Raw genomic sequence first — 22,709 nt, 5'->3', positions numbered from 1 at the left:
CCAACGTAATACGTTACCAGACCTTTCATCCATTTCAATTAAAAACATTTAACACTGACCCCGATGTGAACCTGATTCTAACCCGAACCCTAAAACCACATCTGAGCCATCAAACAGTTAAACATCCTCACGTTGCATTGATGTCCTCACAAAGACTTAAATATACATAGGTCCCCAGAAGGATAGGAAAACAAACACACACAGGTCAGCGAGTGTGTCAGTTGTCTGTGTGTAAATATGTGTGTGTGTCTCCGTATTGTCTGTTTTTGTCATTGTCAGAATAAAAAGGAAGATAACATTCACCTCCTCACGTACTCCCCTTCCACCCTTCCTCCTCTCCTTACCTCCTCTTTCCTCCCCTGTCCGTTGATCTCTCCTCCCCTCAGGTTGGATATATAGCTGATTGATCAGCATCTGAAATATTAGGAAAACGAGCGTCCATCAAACAGGTAGGACCCAAGTCTGTTACTGTTCATTTAATATGGAAACATTTTGCTGTTTATAGTTGGTTCTGTTTATATTTGAACCTTTTATAGATGAGTTTTATAGCATATTTCATTTTTAAATGCTTTGTTTTAGTAAAGTTTTTATTTTTCTCGATGATCCTTATTTATTTATTTATTATTGATTTACTTACATTTATAGTAACTAGATTTGACATATAATTATGAAACTTATAACATTTCTAATTTTAATTTACTTTAATGTTTAATTTTTAAAATAAACTTCATTGTTTCCAGATTTAATAGCTAATATTTTTTTTTATCATTGTTTATTTATGTATATTTGTGATTATTTTGTTCTTAATTATTTTCTTATATCTATTTATTTAGAGCTAGACAGCAACTGTCTTATTTTTCATTTAAATTTCACTGAAAAACTTTAATTGAAATTGTACTTGATATTTAAATTTAGTCTAATGATTTTCTTATTTCATTTTTTATGGAAAAGTAATTTATCTATTGATAGGTTATTTGTTGCTGAGTTAGCTTCTCAGTGAGGTTATTTTAATGCTGACAATTTTTATATTTATCTTCTTTTGTTAATTTGTGTGAATAAAGATTTACTCAATTCTTAATGTTCATCCATTCATTCATTGTATTTTACTCAAAGTTCCATTTCTTGTGAGCTTTTATTTTTTTAACTTCAAGATTTGTTTAACCTTATTTCTGTGTATATTTCTTATCATTTTGTTCATCTATTCTCAGTTTATTTTAGGATGCTTTACTTTACTAAATGCAAAGATTTTATAGATATAATTTACTATAATTTTGTTCACAGTTTCTGTCAGTATGATGTCTGTCTGAAGGTCACGTATCACTTCAGCTCTGATTGACTCACACCTGTTGCTCACTCAGCATCACAATGTGTTTTTTTCTAATTTTGGATTCTTGATTAGATGTTTCACTATTAATATATTAAATACAACACAAGTTAGATCCTGCAGATCATCTCCATCAGTGTGTTCAGCAGGTCTCTGCCTCGCAGCTGCATTACACAAAAGATTCTGCGGCAAAATTACATTTCAAATCAGTTTTCCATCAAACAGGAGAGACAGAGGCGGGGGCAAAGCAAACGAGATGATGGAGATACGAGAATAAAAGGAGGTGTGTGTATGTGAGATAACTGTGTTAGTGAGGCAGGAAACGGCCTCTAAAACAATCAGCAGTCAGCAGACAGCAAACATGACGTTCATGCTAAAGAGGACAACTCTAAAAACACTGATGACGTGCTGAAAAGTTTTCCTTCAGTTTGTTTTCTGCAGATGCAGTGAATTCCTCTTAAAGGATCTTTTTAAACATTTTAAAATCCAGGGCCTGTTGGTGTCTGGTCTTCATTTGGGATAAAATTTAGACTTAGACATGTTAGACCTTTTTGGAGTTTTTTGTGTTTACGTGTGGCTTGTTGGTCTTTGCTTTAATAACTTGATTTCAGAATTCAGGCTTCTGACTTGTCTTGGAGGTTATGGGTCAAGGCTTGGAGACTGCTGGTCTTAACTTGGATAACTTCTTTATCTTTACTTGGCTGTTGACTTGCTATTTGTCTCAGTCTGGGAATTATTAGTCTTTACATATTATACTTGAGACAGTTTGGTTTTTCTCTTGAAGCCCAAATGCCTTGATTGAAAGTTCCCCACTTCTGTCTGTCTGACCAGTTCCTCAGTGGTGCTCCTCTGTGACAGTCTGTTGTCATGTGTTACTGGGCTGATCTCGTCCATTTCCTACAGTGTATTTTTGATGGAGGTGCACCTATTTCTCATTGTCTGGCCCACCCACGTCCACATGAGGTCAACAAACGTGGTTCTTTTGGTGTAAAAGTTAGATATCTTGTTGAAGTTATCATTCTAGGGTGGACATAACCCAGCTCTGGTAAAGCCTTGGCCTTACTTTGGTCTTGGTTTGTTGATGTGTTAAGTTTTTATCACATATGTGTAGCTTATTTTATCTCATTAATGATTGTATGCTCACCGAAGAGTAAAAATACTTGGTGATAGATAAAAGCTACTTCATTTAGTCATCACAGGAGGTAGCTGTGCATTTTTGATTTGGCAGACTTGTTAACACTATAACGCCGGGCGATCGCTACTGAAGCACCCATTATTTGCCCCTACTAGCCGTGAACAGCTGGTTAAGACCAAGCTGAGCCTGCTGATCAAAGGAACTTTGAATTATCATAATTCTGCAACCGTTTGTCCTATTGGAAAAATTCAAATGGTTTCTGAAAGCTGAGAAATTGTGCTTCACATCCAATATAGGATTATTACGGTAATTGTACCCAGAAGTCTGCGAAGAGTGGCACTTCTGAAGTACACTGTGTTGCCAAAGGCACATTTGGGGTTATAGGGTTAAATACCAGATGCCCTTCCTGATACAACCCTAAAGGGATTTGTGACTCCTCCCAGGAACAAACCTTGGATCTTTTGCTTGTTAGGAGAATGTGTAAAGCATTATGCTGTGTAGCCACCTCAAATATTAGTAGATACATTCATATAATTGGCACATTAGATTTGTCAGTGATAAACATGAAGAATTCACAGCCCGTTGATGTTCAAGCTATACAGATCCAGACACTGCTGTTCAGAGACCAAACCCCCATCCTGACAACAGTGAACATCTGTGGTCTGGAGACAGACTAATATGTGGAGTCCCTGATAATAACAGCATGTTCTGCTGTTTTATTAAAGATTAAATGTGATATGACGGCGCTCTCAGTCTCTGCCCAGCTGCTCTTATTGCAACACAGAACCATTATGAAGCCAAAAAAACACCATACAGATTCAACCTTTAACCTCATTGCAGAAATACCTGTTTGCATGCTGTGTCAGCTAACTAGTTGTTCTTCTGACTTTGCCCACCACTTGATCAAATACAGAATTAATTTTTCTAAATAAGGTTTTTTCCACAGGTATAAAAAAATACTAGTTTGTGATATGATTTTGTTTTACATTGGAATTTGACTTGGGACTTGATATCTTTGTCTTTATCTGGAGTTTATCTTGAAAGTTTTGAGCCTTTAATTGAATTGGGACAGAATAGTCTTTCCTTGTGACTTGAGGCTGTGTTGGTGTTTACTTGAAGTTCAAATTGTCTGAGTCTTTACTTTGGTCTTAAATTTGAACTTTCAGGTCTTTACTTCAGTCTGAAATTGGAGATGTGTTGGTGTTTACTTGGTGCTTTTCTTGAGACTTGTTTGTCTTTCTGTTTGTCTTTATTTGGTATTTGACAGGGGCTTTACTGTCTTTAATTGAGACTTGAAATGGGACATAATGATCTTTACCTGGAACTTCCTTGGTGTCTTGTCTTTTACTGAGGCTAGATTAGCAGATATGTTTATCTTTGTTTAGTGTTTAACTTTTCGGTCTTTACTTTGGACTTTAATGGAGACATAATGCTCATTGGTCTTGAAATGGGATTCAGATTGTAATGTGTTGGTGTGTAGAATCAGTTTTTACTTGGGACATATGGATCTTGACTTGTGTGCATGTTTATCTTTATTTGGTGCTTAACTTCGGACTTGAAGCATGACTTCTGAAACCATAAGGTGGGCCTACATGTTATACAAACATTGGTTATGGTTTGTCTCCAGGAATGACTGTAAATTGCTGTGATCCTGAAGTGATGGCTGACTGGCTGTGTGTTTTTGCAGACATGGCGTGGCTCCATCAGAGTCGAGAGTCACCCAGACTCGTCCTGGTGGTGGTTTGTGTTGCTCTGCTGCTCGACAACATGCTGCTTACTGTGGTTGGTGAGTGAACAAGCACGCACAACACAAAAGGATGCAACATGAAGAGAAAATATTTGATTAGAAAGATGAGAGCGTCAGAGCAATGTCACAGAATATCTTCATATGTAAGGAGGGAACCGTTACTATTTATATATCTAATTCAAGCCCTGTTCAGCCAGTTTGGCTGAATCAAGACAAAGCAGAATTCAAATTTTCATAGCTTCCGTACAATTTATTTATGGATTTGCACACAGCCACCACTGGATTCATGCAAGACTGAAGAAAACATAAAAACAGAAAGATTCTCAGGCAGGTTCTGCAGCTTTAAGGAACTGTTTTCCTTTATGATTTCTAAATTAGTTTACACACACATTTAGTCATGTTACACATCAAAGATGTTTGTTTACATGGTGTCATATTGAGCCCAGGTAAAGTGGCCAAATGATCCTCCAGAATTTGTTACAGGCAAGGTATGGCTGGAGTACTGTCACGCGGAGTATTTTAAGCGTGACAGTACTCCAGCGGCTGAGCCGCCATCAGAGAACCATGAATGAGAACACTGCACAGCTCAAAGTATGCAGACAGATGATTATAGAGACTGCAGCTCTCTGATGGCGGCTCAGCTGCTGGAAACAAATTTGTGACGCAACTGGAAACCTCGAGGTCAACGCCGTCTTTAGCGGTTAGACTCAGAACTGTATGTGCAGGCTGCAAAGGTCATCTCACACACACACACACACACACACACACACACACACACACACACACACACACACACACACACACACACACACACACACACACACACACACACACACACACACACACATTCATCACCTCCTGACCTGAACCTTTAAAGTGTGCTGTCAGCTCAGTGATGTCGACTTCTGTCTCCTCTCAAATTAAATCTTTTTCTTCTCCTGTGGTCTTTTATCCTCAAATGGTTTGTCTTTACAGCTTTATATATATTTTTTAATTAAAAAATATATACTGTCTCAGATTTGAGGACCTCGTGTTTCAGAATCAATCATTTTTATCTCCCTTCTGCAGTGCCAATCATCCCAACATTCCTCTATGCCATCGAGCATCCGAGTCCAGAGCCCCAGACTGCCCAGCCATCCCTGCTCCCTCTGCACGGCCTCCATGCATCACCCCTGGGCACTGCACCCTCACAGCCTTCCTCCTCCACCTTTAACTTCCAGACCTCCAGCAGGACCTCCCAGCTCTTCCAGCTGCTTCGGCCCAGTAACCGTGGACCGATCCCAGGTACAGGGTCTCCTCGCCCGACCCTCTCAGCTCTGGTGTCCTTGTTTGATAACTCGACCTTCAGCCTGCAGGAGGTCTGGACTGAAGCGAGCCCTGGCACAGACTCGGTAGACCAGACCTCTGTGACCACGGACCTGCAGGTCAACGAGACCACAGTAGGTGGAGATGGCCTACACCTGACCAGCCTATCACTTCCTAATCAATTTTTTATTTTGTCACCTCTGAATTTTACTGCTTCTCTCCTCATTTCTCTCTGTTTCCTTTATTTTTGTCTACTTTCTTTTTCTATTGCTGTTTTGTCTCCTTTTTTCTTATTTCTTCTTCTCATTTTTCTCATTGTTTTTTTACTTTTTCCTTCTACACTTTTTTTATTTCCTGATCTCATCTGTTTCCTTTCCTCTCGTCCTCTCCTACTGTTTCCTCATGTCTTTGAAACATTTTATCTTTGTTGCCTTTCTTTTTCTTGTTTTTATTCCTTTCTTTTGGTCACCTCCTCTCTATTATTAACCACCTTGTTTTGTTTGCCCATTTTTTCACTTCTTTCCAAACTTTATTTCTCTTCCTTGTTTCGACTTCCTTATTTGTCTACTTGTTTTGGCTGTATTGATTTCCTTTCCTTTCCTTTCCTTTCCTTTCCTTTCCTTTCCTTTCCTTTCCTTTCCTTTCCTGTAGGACTCTTCCTGCCTTCAGGACAGTTTGTTTCTGGAAGAGGAAAATGTTCGAGTTGGGTTGTTGTTTGCCTCTAAAGCTCTCATCCAGCTGCTTGTCAACCCCTTTGTTGGTCCACTGACTAACAGGTATTATTATTATTATTATTATTATTATTATTATTATTATTATTATTATTATCCATGATGGGGCGGAGTGGGGTGTGGGGTTGGAGTCTATCCCATCTATCACAGGGCTAACAGAGAGACAGACAATCACACCTATCGGCATCTCCGGTTAGCCTAACCCCACTAACTGCATGTCTTTGGACTGTGGGAGGATGCTGGAGAACTCAGAAAGAACCCAGACAGTCACAGGGAAAACATGCAAACTCCACATGGGAAGAACTCTGCTTGGTTTCAAACTGTTTGCTGAATGAAAACGTTATTTTTCTCTGTAGGATTGGCTATCACATCCCCATGTTTGCTGGTTTCATCATCATGTTTATGTCAACCATCAGTAAGTTGTTTCCCACACCCACACACACACACACACACACACACACTCAGGGGTGTTTTCTCTGCAGAAATGTGTAATCCTGGCTGTTTCTGTCAGTGTTTGCCTTCTCAGGGACGTACGCTCTGTTGTTCTTCGCTCGCTCTCTGCAGGGAATCGGCTCATCCTTCTCCTCAGTGGCAGGTTGGCACTTCACAACTGAAACAGCAAATAGTGTTTAACAGGACCTGTAATCACATCTGTAAGCACTCAGGACAGGAAGTCCCTGCCAGGGTCCAGAGAGTTTATAGAAATATGAGGTCATCCAGTGAGGAAGAAGGAATATTTTTTTCTTTAAAGAATGGATTTTAGAGTTTGTGCAAGCCTGGTTGTTAAAATGTATACATATGTTAAGTGTAAAGTGAAGCCACCTCAAGTGGCCACATGACAAAACTCAAGTAAAATGTGACCTTGGCACTGGAGCTTTCTCTCCAGTTTAACAATAAAAACATCCATTTGTTACAGAGAAAATGCCATACAGCTGCTTTTTACAGGAATAGTGCTGGATCATGATAAGAAAGAACATTACGTCCTCGTGTTCTGTAGGTTTGGGCATGCTGGCCAGTGTGTACACAGATGATGAGGAGAGAGGCATCGCAATGGGCATTGCACTGGGAGGACTGGCCATGGGAGTCCTGAGTGAGTCGCAAACACACTCGCAGCATATTGAACAGATTCACTGTGTTTTCACACCTGCTCTTCTTTAACCTGCTCCGAATCAGCTGATGAGTCTGTAAACTCAAAGCTTTTTCCTGTTCTTTGGTTCCTTTTCACACAGAAAAAACTGGTGAACTCAAAGTGAACCAAAATGCTTCACAACAAACCATGTGAGAACATTCAGTCCACTTATTGGTCAGATGTGTGTGGGGTGAAAACCTCAAAAATACAGGAAGAAGGTTCTGCGTTCTGACCGAGTGGAGAACATGGAGAATTTACGTTCATTTCGCAGCTAGCTGCTAGCCTGTACTGACCATTTGTGCACGATTTTGTGTCCCAGAATGCAAAGCACACGTGGCTATGGGAAGGTGTTTAGCTCAGACTTGCAGCATACACCCGGTAGCTGGGTCAGATCACGTTCACACCATAAACAAACTGCATCGGAGTACGAATACCGTGTTAACACCTGCACAAGTGAACTGCACCTGTGTATAATCTGTGAACTTCTGAGCTTCTGTACTATCATTAAAATAACATTAAAAACCAACATATTATATTATTCACCATTTTATTGACATGTAATCAGGGAAAAACAGTTTGTTCTTGGTGTGCTCAAATAGCGCCCCCTCATGTTCAATAACATGTTCAGAACCTCATCGTTAATAAGAAATCCACTGAATGCTGTTAGAGTTGAACGATTTTATTGTATTTTGTTTATATGATTAGTGTGCTGTGTTTCAGTCGGAGCTCCATTCGGCAGCGTGATGTATGACTTCGTGGGAAAGAGCGCCCCCTTCCTGATCCTGGCCTTTCTGGCTGTGTTTGATGGAGGTAAACCTGGAAACAAGGCTGTTACCACAGGTGCCGGTCATAAAATTAGAGTATCATGAAAAAGTTGATTTATTTCATTAATTCCATTCAAATTCCATTACACACAGACTGTGTGTTTGTTTCTTTTCATTTTGATTAAACTGACAACTAATGAAAACCCCAAATTCAGTATCTCAGAATATTACTTAAGCCCAATACAAAAAAAGGATTTTTAGAAATGTTGGCCAACTGAAAAGTATGAACATTGAAAGTATGAGTATGTACTGCACGCAGTACTTAGTTGGGGCTCCTTTTGCCTGGATTACTCCAACAATGCGGCGTGGCATGGAGTCGATCAGTCTGTGGCACTGCTCAGGTGTTACGAGAGCCCAGGTTGCTCTGATAGTGGCCTTCAGCTCTTCTGAATTATTGGGTCTGGTGTGTCACATCATCCTCTTCACAATACCCCATAGATTTTCTATGGGGTTAAAGGTCAGGTGAGTTTGCTGGCCAATTAAGAACAGGGATACCATGGTCCTTAAAGCAGGTACTGGTAGCTTTGGCACTGTGTGCAGGTGCCAAGTCCTGTTGGAAAATGAAATCTGCATCTCCATAAAGTTGGTCAGCAGCAGGAAGCATGAAGTGCTCTAAAACGTCCTGGTAGACAGCTGCCAGTGGACCAACACAGTGGACCAACACCAGCAGATGACATGGCACCCCAAACCATCACTGACTGTCGAAACTTTACACTGGACCTCAGCCAACATGGATTCTGTGCCTCTCCTCTCTTCCTCCAGACTCTGGGACCTTGATTTCCAAAGGAAATGCAACATTGACTTTGATCAGAGAACATAACTTTGGAGCACTCAGCAGCAGTCCAGTCCTTTTTGTCTTTAGCCCAGGAGAGATGCTTCTGACGCCGTCTCTTGTTCAAGAGTGGCTCGACACGAGGACTGCAACAGCTGAAACCCATGTCTGCATACGTCTGTGTGTGGCAGGGTTATAATAGTTTTGGATTTTACATTATAGTTTAGTTTTAGTTCGTTTTTACTTTTGTTTCTCTAATTCAGTTAGTTTGAATTAGTTTTCAGAGTGGTTTTGCTCGTTTTTATTAGTTTTTATTTTAGGTTTAATGCTTAGTTTTAGTTTAGTTTCGTTAGTTTCAGTATTAGTTTTAGTATTTTCATACTTTGTCAGGTGCAAGATTCAATGCGCAAAAGTGACTATTGTGTAATAAAAACTCAACAAAAGATACCATAAAGAAATATATTCAACAACCAACGGTTCACAAGACAGAAGCACTACATGCTAAATGTTTAATAATTAGGACACACATGAACATCAACAGGGAGAAACAAAGAAAAACAGGAACTCCAAACTCAATAAATTCTACAATAAACTCCCAATAAACGCCAGTGTCAGTGCAGTAGATTAACAACACCTACATGTGGTGTTTGACAAAAACAAACTCTTTGAAGGAGTCAAAGCTCAAATCCAGCTGCATCCTGATGTTCTCACCACCTGAAGCTTCTTCTGTTTTGGAGCTAGCTTGGTTAGATGCTGCTAATTAAACTTGCAGGGTCTTTGTAGCCTCTGTACACAACCTACAGAAGTGCCCGACCTCATGTCCGCATTTATGCTTGTGTAGCTGTGTGTGTTGTGTGTGTTAATTACCTTGTGGTCGTGTGCTGCAGTGCCAGCTGAGACTTTTTTTGGTCCTCGCTCTTTGTACTCAGTTTTTTGGCTGCAAACATATTTGTCCCTGTTTTTCCACTTCCTTCATTTCCTCACGTCCATTCCGACAGCAGTCTCCCTCCAGGAATTTGCTGACATTTGTGAGTCCTTATACTGATGCTTTGATTATTATTCCTGATTGTTATTCTCTCACTGATAAAGTAGACGGAAACGCACAAGAACTGAACAGGTTAACCACAGCGTTGCGGCAGCGTGGACCCGCTCTGAACCCGGTCGGTTCAGAGCGACTGCCGCTTTCTCCTGCACACGCACGCACACAGCTGCCCGACGGCGCTCCCAGCTTAAACTCGGAGAGCAGAAAAATTATCAATCCACAATAATTTCAGTTAGTTTTATTTAGTTTTTTAAACTCACAATACAGTTTTAGTTAGTTATCGTTTTTTCCTTTTAATTGTAGTTTTTATTTATTTCAGTTAACGACAATGTTTTTTCAATTTCAGTTTTCGTTATTTCGTTCGTTTTCATTAACTATAATAACCCTGGTGTGTGGTGGTTCTTGAAGCACTGACTCCAGCTGCAGTCCACTCTTTGTGAATCTCCCCCACATTTTTGAATGGGTTTTGTTCCACAATCCTCTCCATGGTGTGGTTATCCCTATTGTACACTTTTTTTCTACCACATCTTTTCCTTCCTCTCTATTAATGTGCTTGGACACAGAGCTCTGTGAACAGCCAGCCTCTTTAGCAATGACCTTTGGTGTCTTGCCCTCCTTGTGCGAGGTGTCAGAGGTCATCTTTTGGACAACTGTCAAGTCAGCAGTCTTCCCCATGATTGTGTAGCCTACAGAACTAGACTGAGAGTCCATTTAAAGGCCTTTGCAGGTGTTTTGATTTAATTAGCTGATTAGTTAATTAGTTAATTAGCTGATTAGAATGTGGCACCAGGTGTCTTCAATATTGAACCTCTTCATAATATTCTAATTGTCTGAGATACTGAATTTGGGGTTTTCATTATTTGTCAGTTATAATCATCAAAATTAAAAGAAATAAACATTTGAAATATATCAGTCTGTGTGTAATGAATGAATATAATATACAATTTTCACTTTTTGAACAGAATTACTGAAATAAATCAACTTTTTCATGATATTCTCATTTTATGACCAGCACCTGTAATGCAGGATGAGGATGACAGGTGTAACCACTTTGATGCCAACCATTGTTTTCAGCCATTGCGAGCCTCATGTGGCCATCAGAGGAACTGCAGGTTTTGGCACTCAGACCCAGAGGGTGATGGTTAAACACAACATGGTGTTCATTTTATAAATTATGGCCCCATTTGAGTCAAAAATGAGAGTAAAACAGCTGCAGCTCCACCCCTCATTTATGAAATCTGGTTTGAAAACACCATGATGGCGATGACTAAATTGTTTAGCTTGAAAGATAAAAGATCATTCAAAGATAAAAGTTCACAAAGGTCTGGTTGATGTCATGTGACTATGTCTGTGTTTAAGCCAAACCAGCTCACAAGCCTCACTCCAGCTGTGTGTGTGTTTGTGTGTGTGTGTTGTAGCATTGCAGTTGTGCATCCTGCAGCCATCAAAGATCTCTCCTGGGGTGAGTCCACTCTGAAACACTCTCATCTGCTTATTAAGTCAAATGGTTTTGTTTGTGACATTTGAAATAACAGACTCACTGGCTTATAGTTCCTTTACATCCTGTGCACTTACATCTCTTTGGGAATGTTGCTGCCCTCTTGGGCAGGTGTCTCTTGGCCAGGTTTTCTATGCTTGTAAGATAATCTAGTGGTGAGCCACCATGAACCATGTGCTTAGCTAGGGCAAGTATAATGTTATGATTTTCTGTCCAACTGCCACTTTTCCAGCACAGGAAAAGTCGGCTGAAGACACAGATGGAGAATCCCAGCTGGCACAGAACAAGCTGAGCAAAGATACAATCAAGAGCAACCTGAGTTACCAATACTTGTTTTTTGCATTTAATCTAGAAGTTCTGAAATTTTAGGAAACATAAAAAGTAAAAACTGAAAATTTTTAACAGTATGCTACATCACAACTGTGCTAAAACTGAATGAAATAAAAGGCAAAGATTTGGGGCAGAGATTGGGCGAAACTGGGGAGAAAACAGCAAATATTGGGAGCAAATGACCCAAAATATGGAAGAAAACAGGAACAAATGGAGCAACCTGAAGCATAACCAGAAATTTATTTTTTTGCTGATTAAAAATTATATATGGCTTTAACAGAGTGGATGGTTCTTTATGCTTATTTTGGGCTCTGACAGTTTCTGCTCAGGTTCTTGTTGGTTCTCCATGTTGTCCAGCTTCAGCTCGTAGTTTCTGTGTTTTCAGAGTGTGGAGGGAACACCGTTACTGACCCTGCTGAAAGATCCATACATCCTCATCAGTGCAGGTAAGCTGACTTTATGAACTGCATGTTTGGGGCTTATTCATTCAAAACAGAAATCATGTTTTTGGAAGTCTGCAGATACTCCTCATATTCTCCTCGTATAAATCTCTGCAACTGAGGTGACGAGAGAACAAAGTTAGCTTGACTCAAAGACAAAAATGACAAATTAATGGGAAATACACCATGTTGGAATAAAGTGGAATTATTTGGAATATTGTTTCAGTTAGGGATGGAGGAGGAAAAACTCAGCAAGTTGGTTTGCGATCCATATTTGATCACCAAACCAAAAAAAGCAGCAGCAGCACACCTTGAATAGACAGGTGTGAAAGTCCTGCCTATCAGATCACGGTAGTAACCTATGTGAATCTCTGTATGCGTCTGCAGGGTCTCTGTGCTTTGCTAACATGGGCGTGGCCATCCTGGAGCCGACTCTGCCTATCTGGATGATGCAGACAATGTGCTCCCCAAAATGGCAGCTGGGTACGTTCCTTTCTTCCTGCTCCTAAGCCTTTTCTGCATCTTCAAACACTTTGCATAAAGCTGCTGTAATCAGTGTTTTATTTTGATGAACGTTGCTGCTTGGAGTAGCAAACTCACAGATAACTTATCTGCACCTCTGTGCTGTTCTTCAACTTTACTAAAAACAACCCAGAGCCTCTTGTTTCTTCATTTGGATCTGAAATTTGCACCTCTGAGGTAAAACATCACCTCTGAAGGATCCTCCAGTGTGTGGTTCAGGCCTTTGAGGTTAAAATGTAGTTTTAAAATTAATAATTCAAATTCTAAATTTCTAGGTCATATTGTCCCATAATGGAGCATCATAGAGGACTTTCGAGACGCAACTACCTAAAAAGCAATTTGCTTCTCATGTCTTTGTAGCCGACATTTGGTCACTATAAGGGACAGTCCAGGCTAAGGTAGTGTAGGTAACCCTGTTGTTTATTTTACACACAGTCCTTGAAAGTATTATCAAGAAATTCCAGGAACAGACCTGCAAAATTTAGAAACCTTACTCAGTTTAAAACTGGCACCTCTCCAGCAAACTCTTCGTTTTGGACCAATCCAGACTTTCCACTTCTGAGCTCTTGTACTTTGGTTTCTGACTTCACCACAGAAGTTCAAACTTCCAAACAGAGCAAACATCATCTTTTCTTTCAAGGTGCCTTCATCGGTCACATTTTCCAAGATAAAGATGGTGTGGCAAGTGTATCCAGTGAGGAGTGAAACCACAAGCGCACTCATCATTTGTTCAACATTATTCGGGGTTGTTCACTGTGAATTCACCCCCGGGGTGAGACTTTCAATGCAGAGTTCTAGATAACAGGACTTTCAGGAAGGGTCTTAAACTAGCAGAAGTTACTGAAAAAGCTACAGATGATCATGTGACATTGACCCCAGCAGGTGCATGTTGTGTTGCAGGTATTGCCTTCCTTCCTGCCAGTGTGTCCTACCTGATAGGAACAAACCTGTTTGGAGTTCTGGCCAATAAGATGGGACGGTAAGTTCTTACCTATCTATCTCTGTGAGGACTGAGTTCATGTGCATGTCCATGTAAGTCCATGTAAGTTTTTCAAAGTCTCAGAGTGAGGAGGCTGGCCTGGGCACAGAATCAGAGGCCAGGAACCAGGCAGCCCCTGTCTGGAGGGAGTGTTGGTGTTTCCTGTTGGAGCTGCCAGATGAGACACATCTCATACAAATAGCAAACTTTAATTATAAGAAACTTTATACTGACTCTTTTCAGAAGAGTGTTTCAAAGTGTTTCACAGGGATTAATCAAGTAAAGACAAACCATATCTGAGCTGATCAGCAGCTCAAACCTTAAGCTTTCTTCTCCGGTTTTTAAGCTCTACATTGATCAAATCCTTCTGATAGATCCCTCAGTCCACAAGATGTTTCCTGGGAATCCGTCCAGCGGTTAAATCAGCAGATTAACTCTTCAGGAAAGTGGACTATTAAGATCCAGTTCAGACCTGATGCTGAGGGTTTCTGGTAAACCAGCAGCTATGAGAGGCTGATGAGTGTTTGTTGTCTCCAGGTGGCTCTGCTCCATGTTAGGGATGTTTATCGTTGGTATCAGTCTCCTGTGTGTGAGTACAACATAATTAATTCCATCATTCACTCATCCTTCCATCAGCCACTCATTCATCCATCTGTTTTTTTTAAATCTTACTATAAATTATCCATCCAGCTATGGCACCCCTCTTCCTGTCAGCTATCTATCCTTTCATCCCACTAACCAATGTTTAACCCATCCATCCTTAACTGGTTCATCCATCCATTCATTTTCTTATTTGGATTTGTGCAGCAGTGGTAGCAGACTAAGCATTCCCAGTTTAGATGAGATATATAATGTTTCCAACAGCTTCTCAAAGGTGCCCAGGAGGCATCCTGATCAGAACCACCTCACCCAGCTCCTTTGAATGTGAAGGAGCAGTGCCTCCTCGCCGTCTGTCTGAAGGCCTTTACACAGCAGACGCACAAATTACGTGTTTTGTGCGTTAAAATATTTTTTGGACTTGCCTGTTCTTAATGCAGCTGTTCACACCGATCGCATCATTTCACAGGACAAATGTGCAGCATTAATTTTTTCATATCAAGTTCGATTTTTCTGACTTTTGCAAGTGAATAAACTGATCTGACCAATCAGAGCGCTGCATTTAGCAACATGTGAGCTCATAGCTCAAATCACACACCAATACACTGAATATACAATGATATACAATTTTACCTCTCACACACACCCCAACTCCGGGATCAAACCGTGAAACTCTCCATGCTGATGCTTTCTCATGAGAGTTGGATGAACCCAGAATCTGTTTCTTCCTTCTCTTGTTAAGAAACATCAGGACCTCATTACATCATCGCTTTACATCAACTGCATTTTTTTCACACTGCGTGTTATAAGGATGATTTAGTCGCAAAAGCGCAACACGTCTGGTGTGTACATAGGTTACACAACAAGTTCGCATCTGAAAGATTTGGAATTTCGTGCTGTTTTTATGCAACGCGTCCGGTGTGTAAGGGCCTTAAGACTGAACCCTGCAAGTTTTCCCAGGAAACTCCTTTTGCTAAAATAAGCAGCCATGCAGAGAAGCACAAATTACAAGTTAAAGCCTACATCAAAGCTTAAAAATGTACTTATTCACATACACTCTGCTCGTAAACTGTAAACTTGTTTTTCCACCATGTAAGTAACATTAGCTTTTGTAGATGAAGTAGTCAGGTTTCTATCAGCCAAAGCCCTTATCAACCTTTATGTGCTTACAGCAACCTGCCCTCAACATAAAGTTTGCTGGCATTGGTTTGTGGCTTGCCAGTGTGCTTGTTTTAACTAGGCAAGTCTTGGTTCCTGACTTAAATGCACTTTCTGAAGAAAGTGCATTTAAGTCAGGAACCAAACCTCACATTTAACTGTAATGCTTCCTGTGTGTATTTCAGGTTCCTTTTGCCACCAGCATCTACGGTCTGATCGGACCAAACGGAGGCCTGGGATTTGCGATAGGTGACATGTTAAATGTGTAACAACACATTTATTTGTCCAGGAGTGTTCAGTACAGCCAGAATGGAGTTTCCCCCAGAACATTTCACACCGGACCAGACTTTTCTTGCCAACCTCTTAATTGGAGGGGAAGGCGAAATGTCAAAAAAGTAACTTAAAGGGCCAAATTGTATGTTATTTTTGACATCAATTCGCAGACCAGAGGTAGGGACGGGGCCGGAAGCGGCCTGTGGGCCGTGATTTTGGGCACCCCTGATCTAAGGGATTTGACCCAGTGAGACCAAAATGGCTCAGCATCATCTAGACAAGCAGGGCATCAAAAGTTGTTGAAGGTTTTGTAGAATATTCGACGGCCTTGTCACACCAGGCCGATGAAGTTGGCCTTCGTTTTTCTTTCTTGCCACAAAATTGTTTGTGCACTCGTTCGCACATGCTTTGCCCGATCAGCCTAAAAATGTAATCACTCATGTACAGAGCCAGGCTGAACCCATACTTATGGATTCAAGGCTCTAGGTGCAATATCGCCCCCTACAGAAGCAAATGAAAATTTGTATGGCGATCCACAGAATTCGTTTCTCGGAAATGCATGAAACTTTTTTCCAACATTCTTGACATCATCCTGATCAAAAAAGTAAATTAGACCCATGCCCCATTTTGCATGCTGCAGCCCTGACCACCCCCCAAATACTGCTCTCCATATACTGGGTTTATATGGAGAGCAAAAATTTACTTTCCCGGAAATGTATGAAATTGGGTATATACATTCTGTACACCATCACGATCAAAAAACCTCAGAGTGTGGCACGGCTCGAGCGCGCCATAGATTGACTTGCACCGGGTGCGAGGGCCCTATCATCGCCGCTTGCGGCTTTAATTAATTGACCTCCTTTAGCAGTAATGGTACTTGTAATAAAAGTAGCCTTGTTTGTAGCCTTGCAGGCCAGGAGCAGTGAATGGGAAGACCCGGCTCCGCACCCTGGAAAATCCTGTGGCTAGCCAGGCCCCAGTAGTTCGTGCAGACCAAGGTAGCTTAGCCACTGTTAGCTACCCAGGAAATCAGGCAAGATGGGTGACTGTGAAGAGGAAACGTAGTCCTAAACAGAAATGAATGAAAATGTGCTTTACATCTACAAAGCACATTATTCATTATTATTATTCCAAATTATCTAATTGGGAAACTTTCTGGGAAAAACTTGGTCTTGTTAGGAGAGATGGCATCCATTCCACTTTGGATGGAGCAGCTCTCATTTCTAGAAATCTGGCCCAATTTATTAAACCCCCAAAAATGTGACTACCCAGGGTTGAAACCAGGAAGCAGAGATGCAGTCTTACATGCCTCTCTGCAGCTTCTCTCCTCCTGCCATCCCCCCTAAATCCCCATCCCCATAGAGATGGTGTCTGCTCCCAGACCACCAAAAACTAGCAAAAAACAACTTAAGGATAAAAATTCACAAAGAAAGAACACATATAGCATCTTCAACTGCACCAAAGAGTGAAACAGTTAAATGTGGATTATTAAACCTTAAGTCTCTCTCTTCTAAATCCCTGTTAGTAAATTATTTAGTAATTGATTGAAAAAACTAATTTATTCTGCCTTACAGAAACCTGGTTACAGCATGACGAATATGTTAGTTTAAATGAATTTAAATGAGTCACACTAACTGTCAGAATCCTCGAAGCACAGGTTGAGGAGGAGTAGCCGCAGCAGCAGCAGTTTTCCACTTATTATTTAACCAAAGACCCAGACAAAGTTTTAATTCATTTGAAAGTTGGACTCTTAGCCTTGTCCACTCTAATTGGAAAATTCAAAAACCTGTTTATTTGCTCTTCTCACCTGTCATTCACCTGGCCCATCCTCTGAGTTTCTGTCTGATTTCTCAGACTTTTTATCTGACAGGGACTAGAAAGAGAGAGCAGACTTCTCCCATATTGGCTTCTCTTCATTGGCTCCCTGTTAAATCCAGAATTTAATTTAAAATCCTTCTCCTCACATACAAGGTCTTGAATAATCAGGCCCCATCTTATCTTAAAGACCTCATAGTACCGTATCACCCCAATAGAGCACTTTGCTCTCAGACTGCTGGCTTACTTGTGGTTCCTCGGATACTTAAGAGTAGAATGGGAGGCAGAGCCTTCAGCTTTCAGGCCCCTCTTCAGTGGAACCAGCTCCCAGCTTATATTCAGGAGATAAACGCCCTCTCTGTTTTTAAGATTAGGCTTAAAACTTTCTTTTTTGATCAAGATTATAGTTAGGGCTGGATCAGGTGACCCTGAACCCTCCCTTAGTTACGCTGCAATAGGCCTAGGCTGCTGGGAGGCTCCCTTGCACCCCAGGCCTGTTTCTTCTTCATTCACTTCTTTTCACTCTGTTTATACCCCACTCTGCATTTAATCATTAGTTATTATTAATCTCTGGCTCTCTTCCACAATGTGCCTTTTGTCCTGTCTCCCTCCCCTCGTGCCCAACCAGTCTCAGCAGATTGCTGCCCCTCCCTGAGCCTGGTTCTGCTGGAGGTTTCTACCTGTTTAAAGGGAGATTTTCCTTCCCACTGTCACCAAGTGCTGCTCATAGGGGGTCATCTGGCTACTGGGTTTTCCTGAATTATTGTAGGGTCTTGCCCAGACAATATAAAGCACCTTGAGACAACTGATGTTGTGTGGTGCTATATAGATAAATTTGAATTCATTGTGTTCCACTCTTTTACCATGTTGACTGTGATGACACGTGCAATGCACTGTGGTCCTTCAGGTATGGTGGACTCCTCCATGATGGCCATTATGGGCTACCTGGTTGACATCCGCCATGCCTCTGTCTACGGCAGTGTCTACGCCATTGCTGATGTGGCGCTGTGCATGGGCTTTGCTATAGGTAACATATTCACAAATACACACAATGGACAGTAAAAAGATAATGATATTAAAATCTCTTCCTGTTATTCCAGGGCCATCCACAGGGGGCGCTCTGGTCCAGGCAGTGGGTTTTCCCTGTCTCATGGTGTTCATCGGTGTGATCAATATCCTGTACGCGCCGCTCTGCTTCCTGTTACGTAACCCTGCTGTCCGAGAAGAGAAGATGGTAAATAAAGCTCATCGGTGGAGAAAAGAGTGGGGGGTGATCTGTGACAGAAGGAGAACAGCAAGAGTGAAAGGGGAGGTTTACAAGATGGTAGTGAGACGTGCTATGATGAATGATTTGGAGATGGTGGCACTGACACAAAGACAGGAGGATGTGGCCGTTGTGGTGGCAGAGCTGAAGATGTTCAGATCCTCATTGGGAGTGACCAGGACGGACAGGATTAGAAATGAGGACATTAGAGGGATAGCTCAGCGTCAGAGAGGTGAGGCTGAGATAGTTTGGACATGTGCAGAGGAGAGATAGTGAATATATTGAAGATGGAACTTCCTGGCAAAGAGGAGAAGAGGAAAACCTTAGAGAAGATTTATGTATGTAGTGAAGGAGGTCATCCAGAGGGTTGGTGTGACAGAGGAGGATGCAGGGAAAGGGTTAGATGGAGGAAAATTATTCACTGTGGAGATGCCTGAAAGGAGCAGCTGGAAGACGAAGAAGAAGAAGAAGAAGAACTGAAGTAGACGATTGTGTAGGTGCGGTGTGATCACCAAAGTCAGCACTGCAGGTCAGCTGCAGCCATCAGCTGTACATCAAAGATGGACGTAGCCACTGTGATGTCACCTGTTGGGTGTTTAAATCTTTTTTTTATTGTTTTCTTCTACATATGGACAGGTCAGATTTCAGCCAGCATACTAAACGCAGGTTCCCTGCTTCCACCTGTTGTTATTGATGCTGTTTGGTGGGAAACCTCCGTCTCTGTCACAATTGGTCGCTCAGGATAAACTCCTGCAGGGCGTCGTGTGTCTGTGTCCTCAACAGAGTTCTGACAACTCTCAGCATGGTTTGGTTTTGGGGGGGTAAATTAGTCTGGGTATGAAAATTGGCTCAGATGCACTGAGGGCCGCAGCAGGTCCCGACACATCAGCAGGAAGTATGAGTGTTTCTGTGATGTTGGAGCCAAAGCGTGTGTGTGAAGTCATTACACAATGATTAGACTGATCACAGATCAGAGGCAGCTGCCTTCAAAGCTGCAGAGGAAACATTTCTGCTTAATAAGCAGCCAATTACATACAGATTACAGAGACATACAGCCATAATCCACCTTCTGTGTGTGTGGGTGTGTGTTACTCTTGTTTTCAGGACCTAAAGCCGTTTTTTTTTTTTCAGTCACTCTGACTTCCTGTTTAGTGTGTTTTGGTATCATTGGCCCAGCAGTTCCATCCTCCGAGGTTGGAGTGACAGATTTATCAGCCAGGAGACCATGGTTCATGAGCTGCCTGGACTTCCGTCTCTAAACATGGTTTTCCTGTTGTTTCAGTTTTATTTACTTTATCCTTTCAAACTGTTGGAGCTCCAAAAACTACTTGTTTGGATTTAGGTTTCCACAGAGAAGAGATTAGCAGCAATGCAGACTGTGGAAATGTCAAAAAACATTCATCAATTTGTAGAACTGACCAGGGAAATAATCGTTATCAAAGTGCAGTAAGTGGCTATGCAGGTAAACTCAGGTTTGAGGGGAGCAACTGAAAGTCCTACCAGAGGGTACAAAGAATGTTATTGGCTAATGGGACGGTCAGCACATTACAGCCCAGCAGCCCTAGCAATGCAGGAGGAACTGATCCCAGCTGGAATCCAGATGTTTACGAGCGAACACTGCAGAAAATGTTTTTTAACATCAGGAAATGTGGGCAGTGCTGAGGTCATTACTCAAAAAAGTAATGGATTACACGTTATTAGTTAGTTTTCTTAAAAGTTATGCAATATGTTACTCAATTACTCACTGAAGAAAGTAATTTCTCATTACTCCATACATGACCTGAAACACCATAATTATCAGTTAACAATACAGACCTGAGACTACAGCCCCACACAGCAGCACACACCTCGATCCTAATACGGACACACACACACAAGCTTTCTGTCAATTACACGTACAAACACAAAGCAAAGATGGAAACCAGCACAGAGACTTCAGAGCGACTTTCACACCGATTCTGCTGCAGAAACAGGTGGAAATGGAGGCTGCGGGCCGACCGCTCATCACCGCCTTTGTTACCTGCTGAAAGTCGGGCTCTGCTGCTGGTCTGGGGTCAGCGCATCTCTCTGAGTTCTTTCTTTTGTTTTAGCGTTTCTGTCCTGGACGCAGTTTGCACTTCACCATCGCGCTCTAGTTCTTTTGTAGCATAAAAATAAAAGTAGCATCCATATCTCAGCTCCTCTGAAGCTGTAGATCCTCCACCACGTCCTCCTCCCTGCACGTGACCTGAGAAGAAAAAAGTTAGATTTTTTTTTTCTTTTTGTCCACCTGGCCTGCAGATAACTGAGGATAACGCACGTAACTGTAATGTGTTTACTTCCTTTATGACAGTAACTCTCCACATTACTGTTACTGGAAAATGTGATTACAGTATGCATAAGCCGTTACTGATTGGTGTTTATTGCGGCACATAAATGTGTGTGTGTGTGTGTGTGTGTGTGTGTGTGTGTGTGTTGCAGGCGATCATTGATCAGGAGTGTGTGATGCACAGGAAAAGCTACAACACACACAAAGAGAGTCGTGAGTTTCCTCTGAGCGACTACAGCGAAGAAGAGGAGACGGAGGAGTGACGCACGCGCGCACGCCAAAACGTCCACATTGTAAAGTCACCTTCACCTTCGCACTTGCTGTCATCACGGTCAGAGCAGAGCAGACCTCAAAGGCATCTGAAAGGGTCGGCCCTCATCATCACTTGTTTTCCTGTAAAAGTTTACATGCAGTCATTAATGTGAAAACATTTTAATCCCATTAAAATGCTCCAGATTAAGTCCAGCTGATGGTTTTCTATAAGCCCCGCCTCTCTGTGGTTATGATAAAGTACTGCAGGAAAAAAGGGTTAGCATTTAGCTCAAGGTTGGTGGTTTTCTCCAACACAAACTCGTTTGCTAACAAGCTTTGGGTTTATTAACCGGACCGTTGGTCTTATATGAGTAAATAGTAAAGTAGATAAAATTTCATGAATAACATCTGGAAGGTCTGGGTTTGATTCCACCTTGGCCCAGGCCTCTCCCTCTCTGTGTGGAGTTTGCATGTTCTCCCCGTGCTTGCGTGGGTTTCCTCCAGGTACTCCGGTTTCCTCCCACAGTCCAAAGACATGCACTTACTGGGGTTAGGTTAATTGGCTAATCTAAATTGCCCATAGATGTGAATGAGAGTGTGAAAGGTTGTTTGTCTCTCTGTGTTGGCCCTGCGACAGGCTGGCGACCTGTTCAGGGTGTACCCTGCCTCTCGCCCTATGACATCTGGGATGGGCTCCAGCCCCCCCACCCCACCCGCGACCCTGAACAGGATGAGCAGAAGCGAATGGATGGATGGAAAATTTCATGACAATCACTTTAAATAGCTCGAGATGACAAATGTTTGAAGCCTTTTCCTGCCTGAATGGAAGCAGCAAAGGTGATTTTAAAGACTGTGTTTCTTATTTCTTGTCCCACACATGGATGTTCAGCAGCTGCTTTCAGCTGATTCACAGGCGCGGGGTGCGCCCACATTTGATCTGGTAGATTTTTGTGCCGGATGCCCTTCCCGACTCGGCCCCGAAGGGATCTGTGTCTCCTCCCGGGATTTCTGCTCGTTAGGTGAATGCGTGAATGCTGCAGAGTCGCTGATGTTACAACATTGGTAAACACGTGAAACGTGATCCCTGTGAGTTTTTATATGTTAATCTGCTGCCATCACAGCAGACCCACACCATGCAAACAGCACAGCTCACAATACTGGGTTCTGCCCCTCAGTAGGCTTCCAGATGCTGGCCAATCAGAAGAAAGAAGAAAGGGAATTTTTTTCTTTTTTTTTTTTGTGAATCATGCTAAGCTGCTCTGGT

At 41.8% G+C, this 22,709-nt stretch overlaps 1 protein-coding gene across 1 annotated transcript; it reads left to right on the top strand.

Annotated features, from left to right (window-relative positions):
- Positions 1-344: 344 nt before the first annotated feature.
- Positions 345-21,601, top strand: LOC115777863 (chromaffin granule amine transporter-like). Its single transcript, XM_030725879.1, has 17 exons — positions 345-449; positions 4,147-4,245; positions 5,275-5,645; positions 6,163-6,287; positions 6,599-6,657; positions 6,754-6,837; positions 7,240-7,332; positions 8,092-8,181; positions 11,428-11,471; positions 12,223-12,283; positions 12,665-12,760; positions 13,700-13,778; positions 14,316-14,367; positions 15,719-15,782; positions 18,529-18,648; positions 18,722-18,855; positions 21,346-21,601. Exons 2-17 carry the CDS (start codon positions 4,149-4,151, stop codon positions 21,454-21,456), a joined length of 1,680 nt encoding a protein of 559 aa, XP_030581739.1. The 5' UTR covers positions 345-449; positions 4,147-4,148; the 3' UTR covers positions 21,457-21,601.
- Positions 21,602-22,709: the final 1,108 nt, after the last annotated feature.

The sequence above is a fragment of the Archocentrus centrarchus genome, unplaced genomic scaffold (genome assembly GCF_007364275.1).
Source record: "Archocentrus centrarchus isolate MPI-CPG fArcCen1 unplaced genomic scaffold, fArcCen1 scaffold_82_ctg1, whole genome shotgun sequence".
In the NCBI taxonomy this organism is placed as follows: domain Eukaryota; kingdom Metazoa; phylum Chordata; class Actinopteri; order Cichliformes; family Cichlidae; genus Archocentrus; species Archocentrus centrarchus.
The sequence above is the reverse complement of the archived record's forward strand: the minus strand, read 5'-3'. Positions and strand labels throughout refer to the sequence as shown.

Bases quoted from the DNA above. Each gene is read 5' to 3' on its own strand.
- LOC115777863 (XM_030725879.1), top strand. From the start codon at position 4,149: ATGGCGTGGCTCCATCAGAGTCGAGAGTCACCCAGACTCGTCCTGGTG. The intron at 12,284-12,664 runs GTAAGCTGACTT...ATGCGTCTGCAG, and splicing joins ATACATCCTCATCAGTGCAG to GGTCTCTGTGCTTTGCTAAC. The intron at 12,761-13,699 runs GTACGTTCCTTT...GTTGTGTTGCAG, and splicing joins CTCCCCAAAATGGCAGCTGG to GTATTGCCTTCCTTCCTGCC.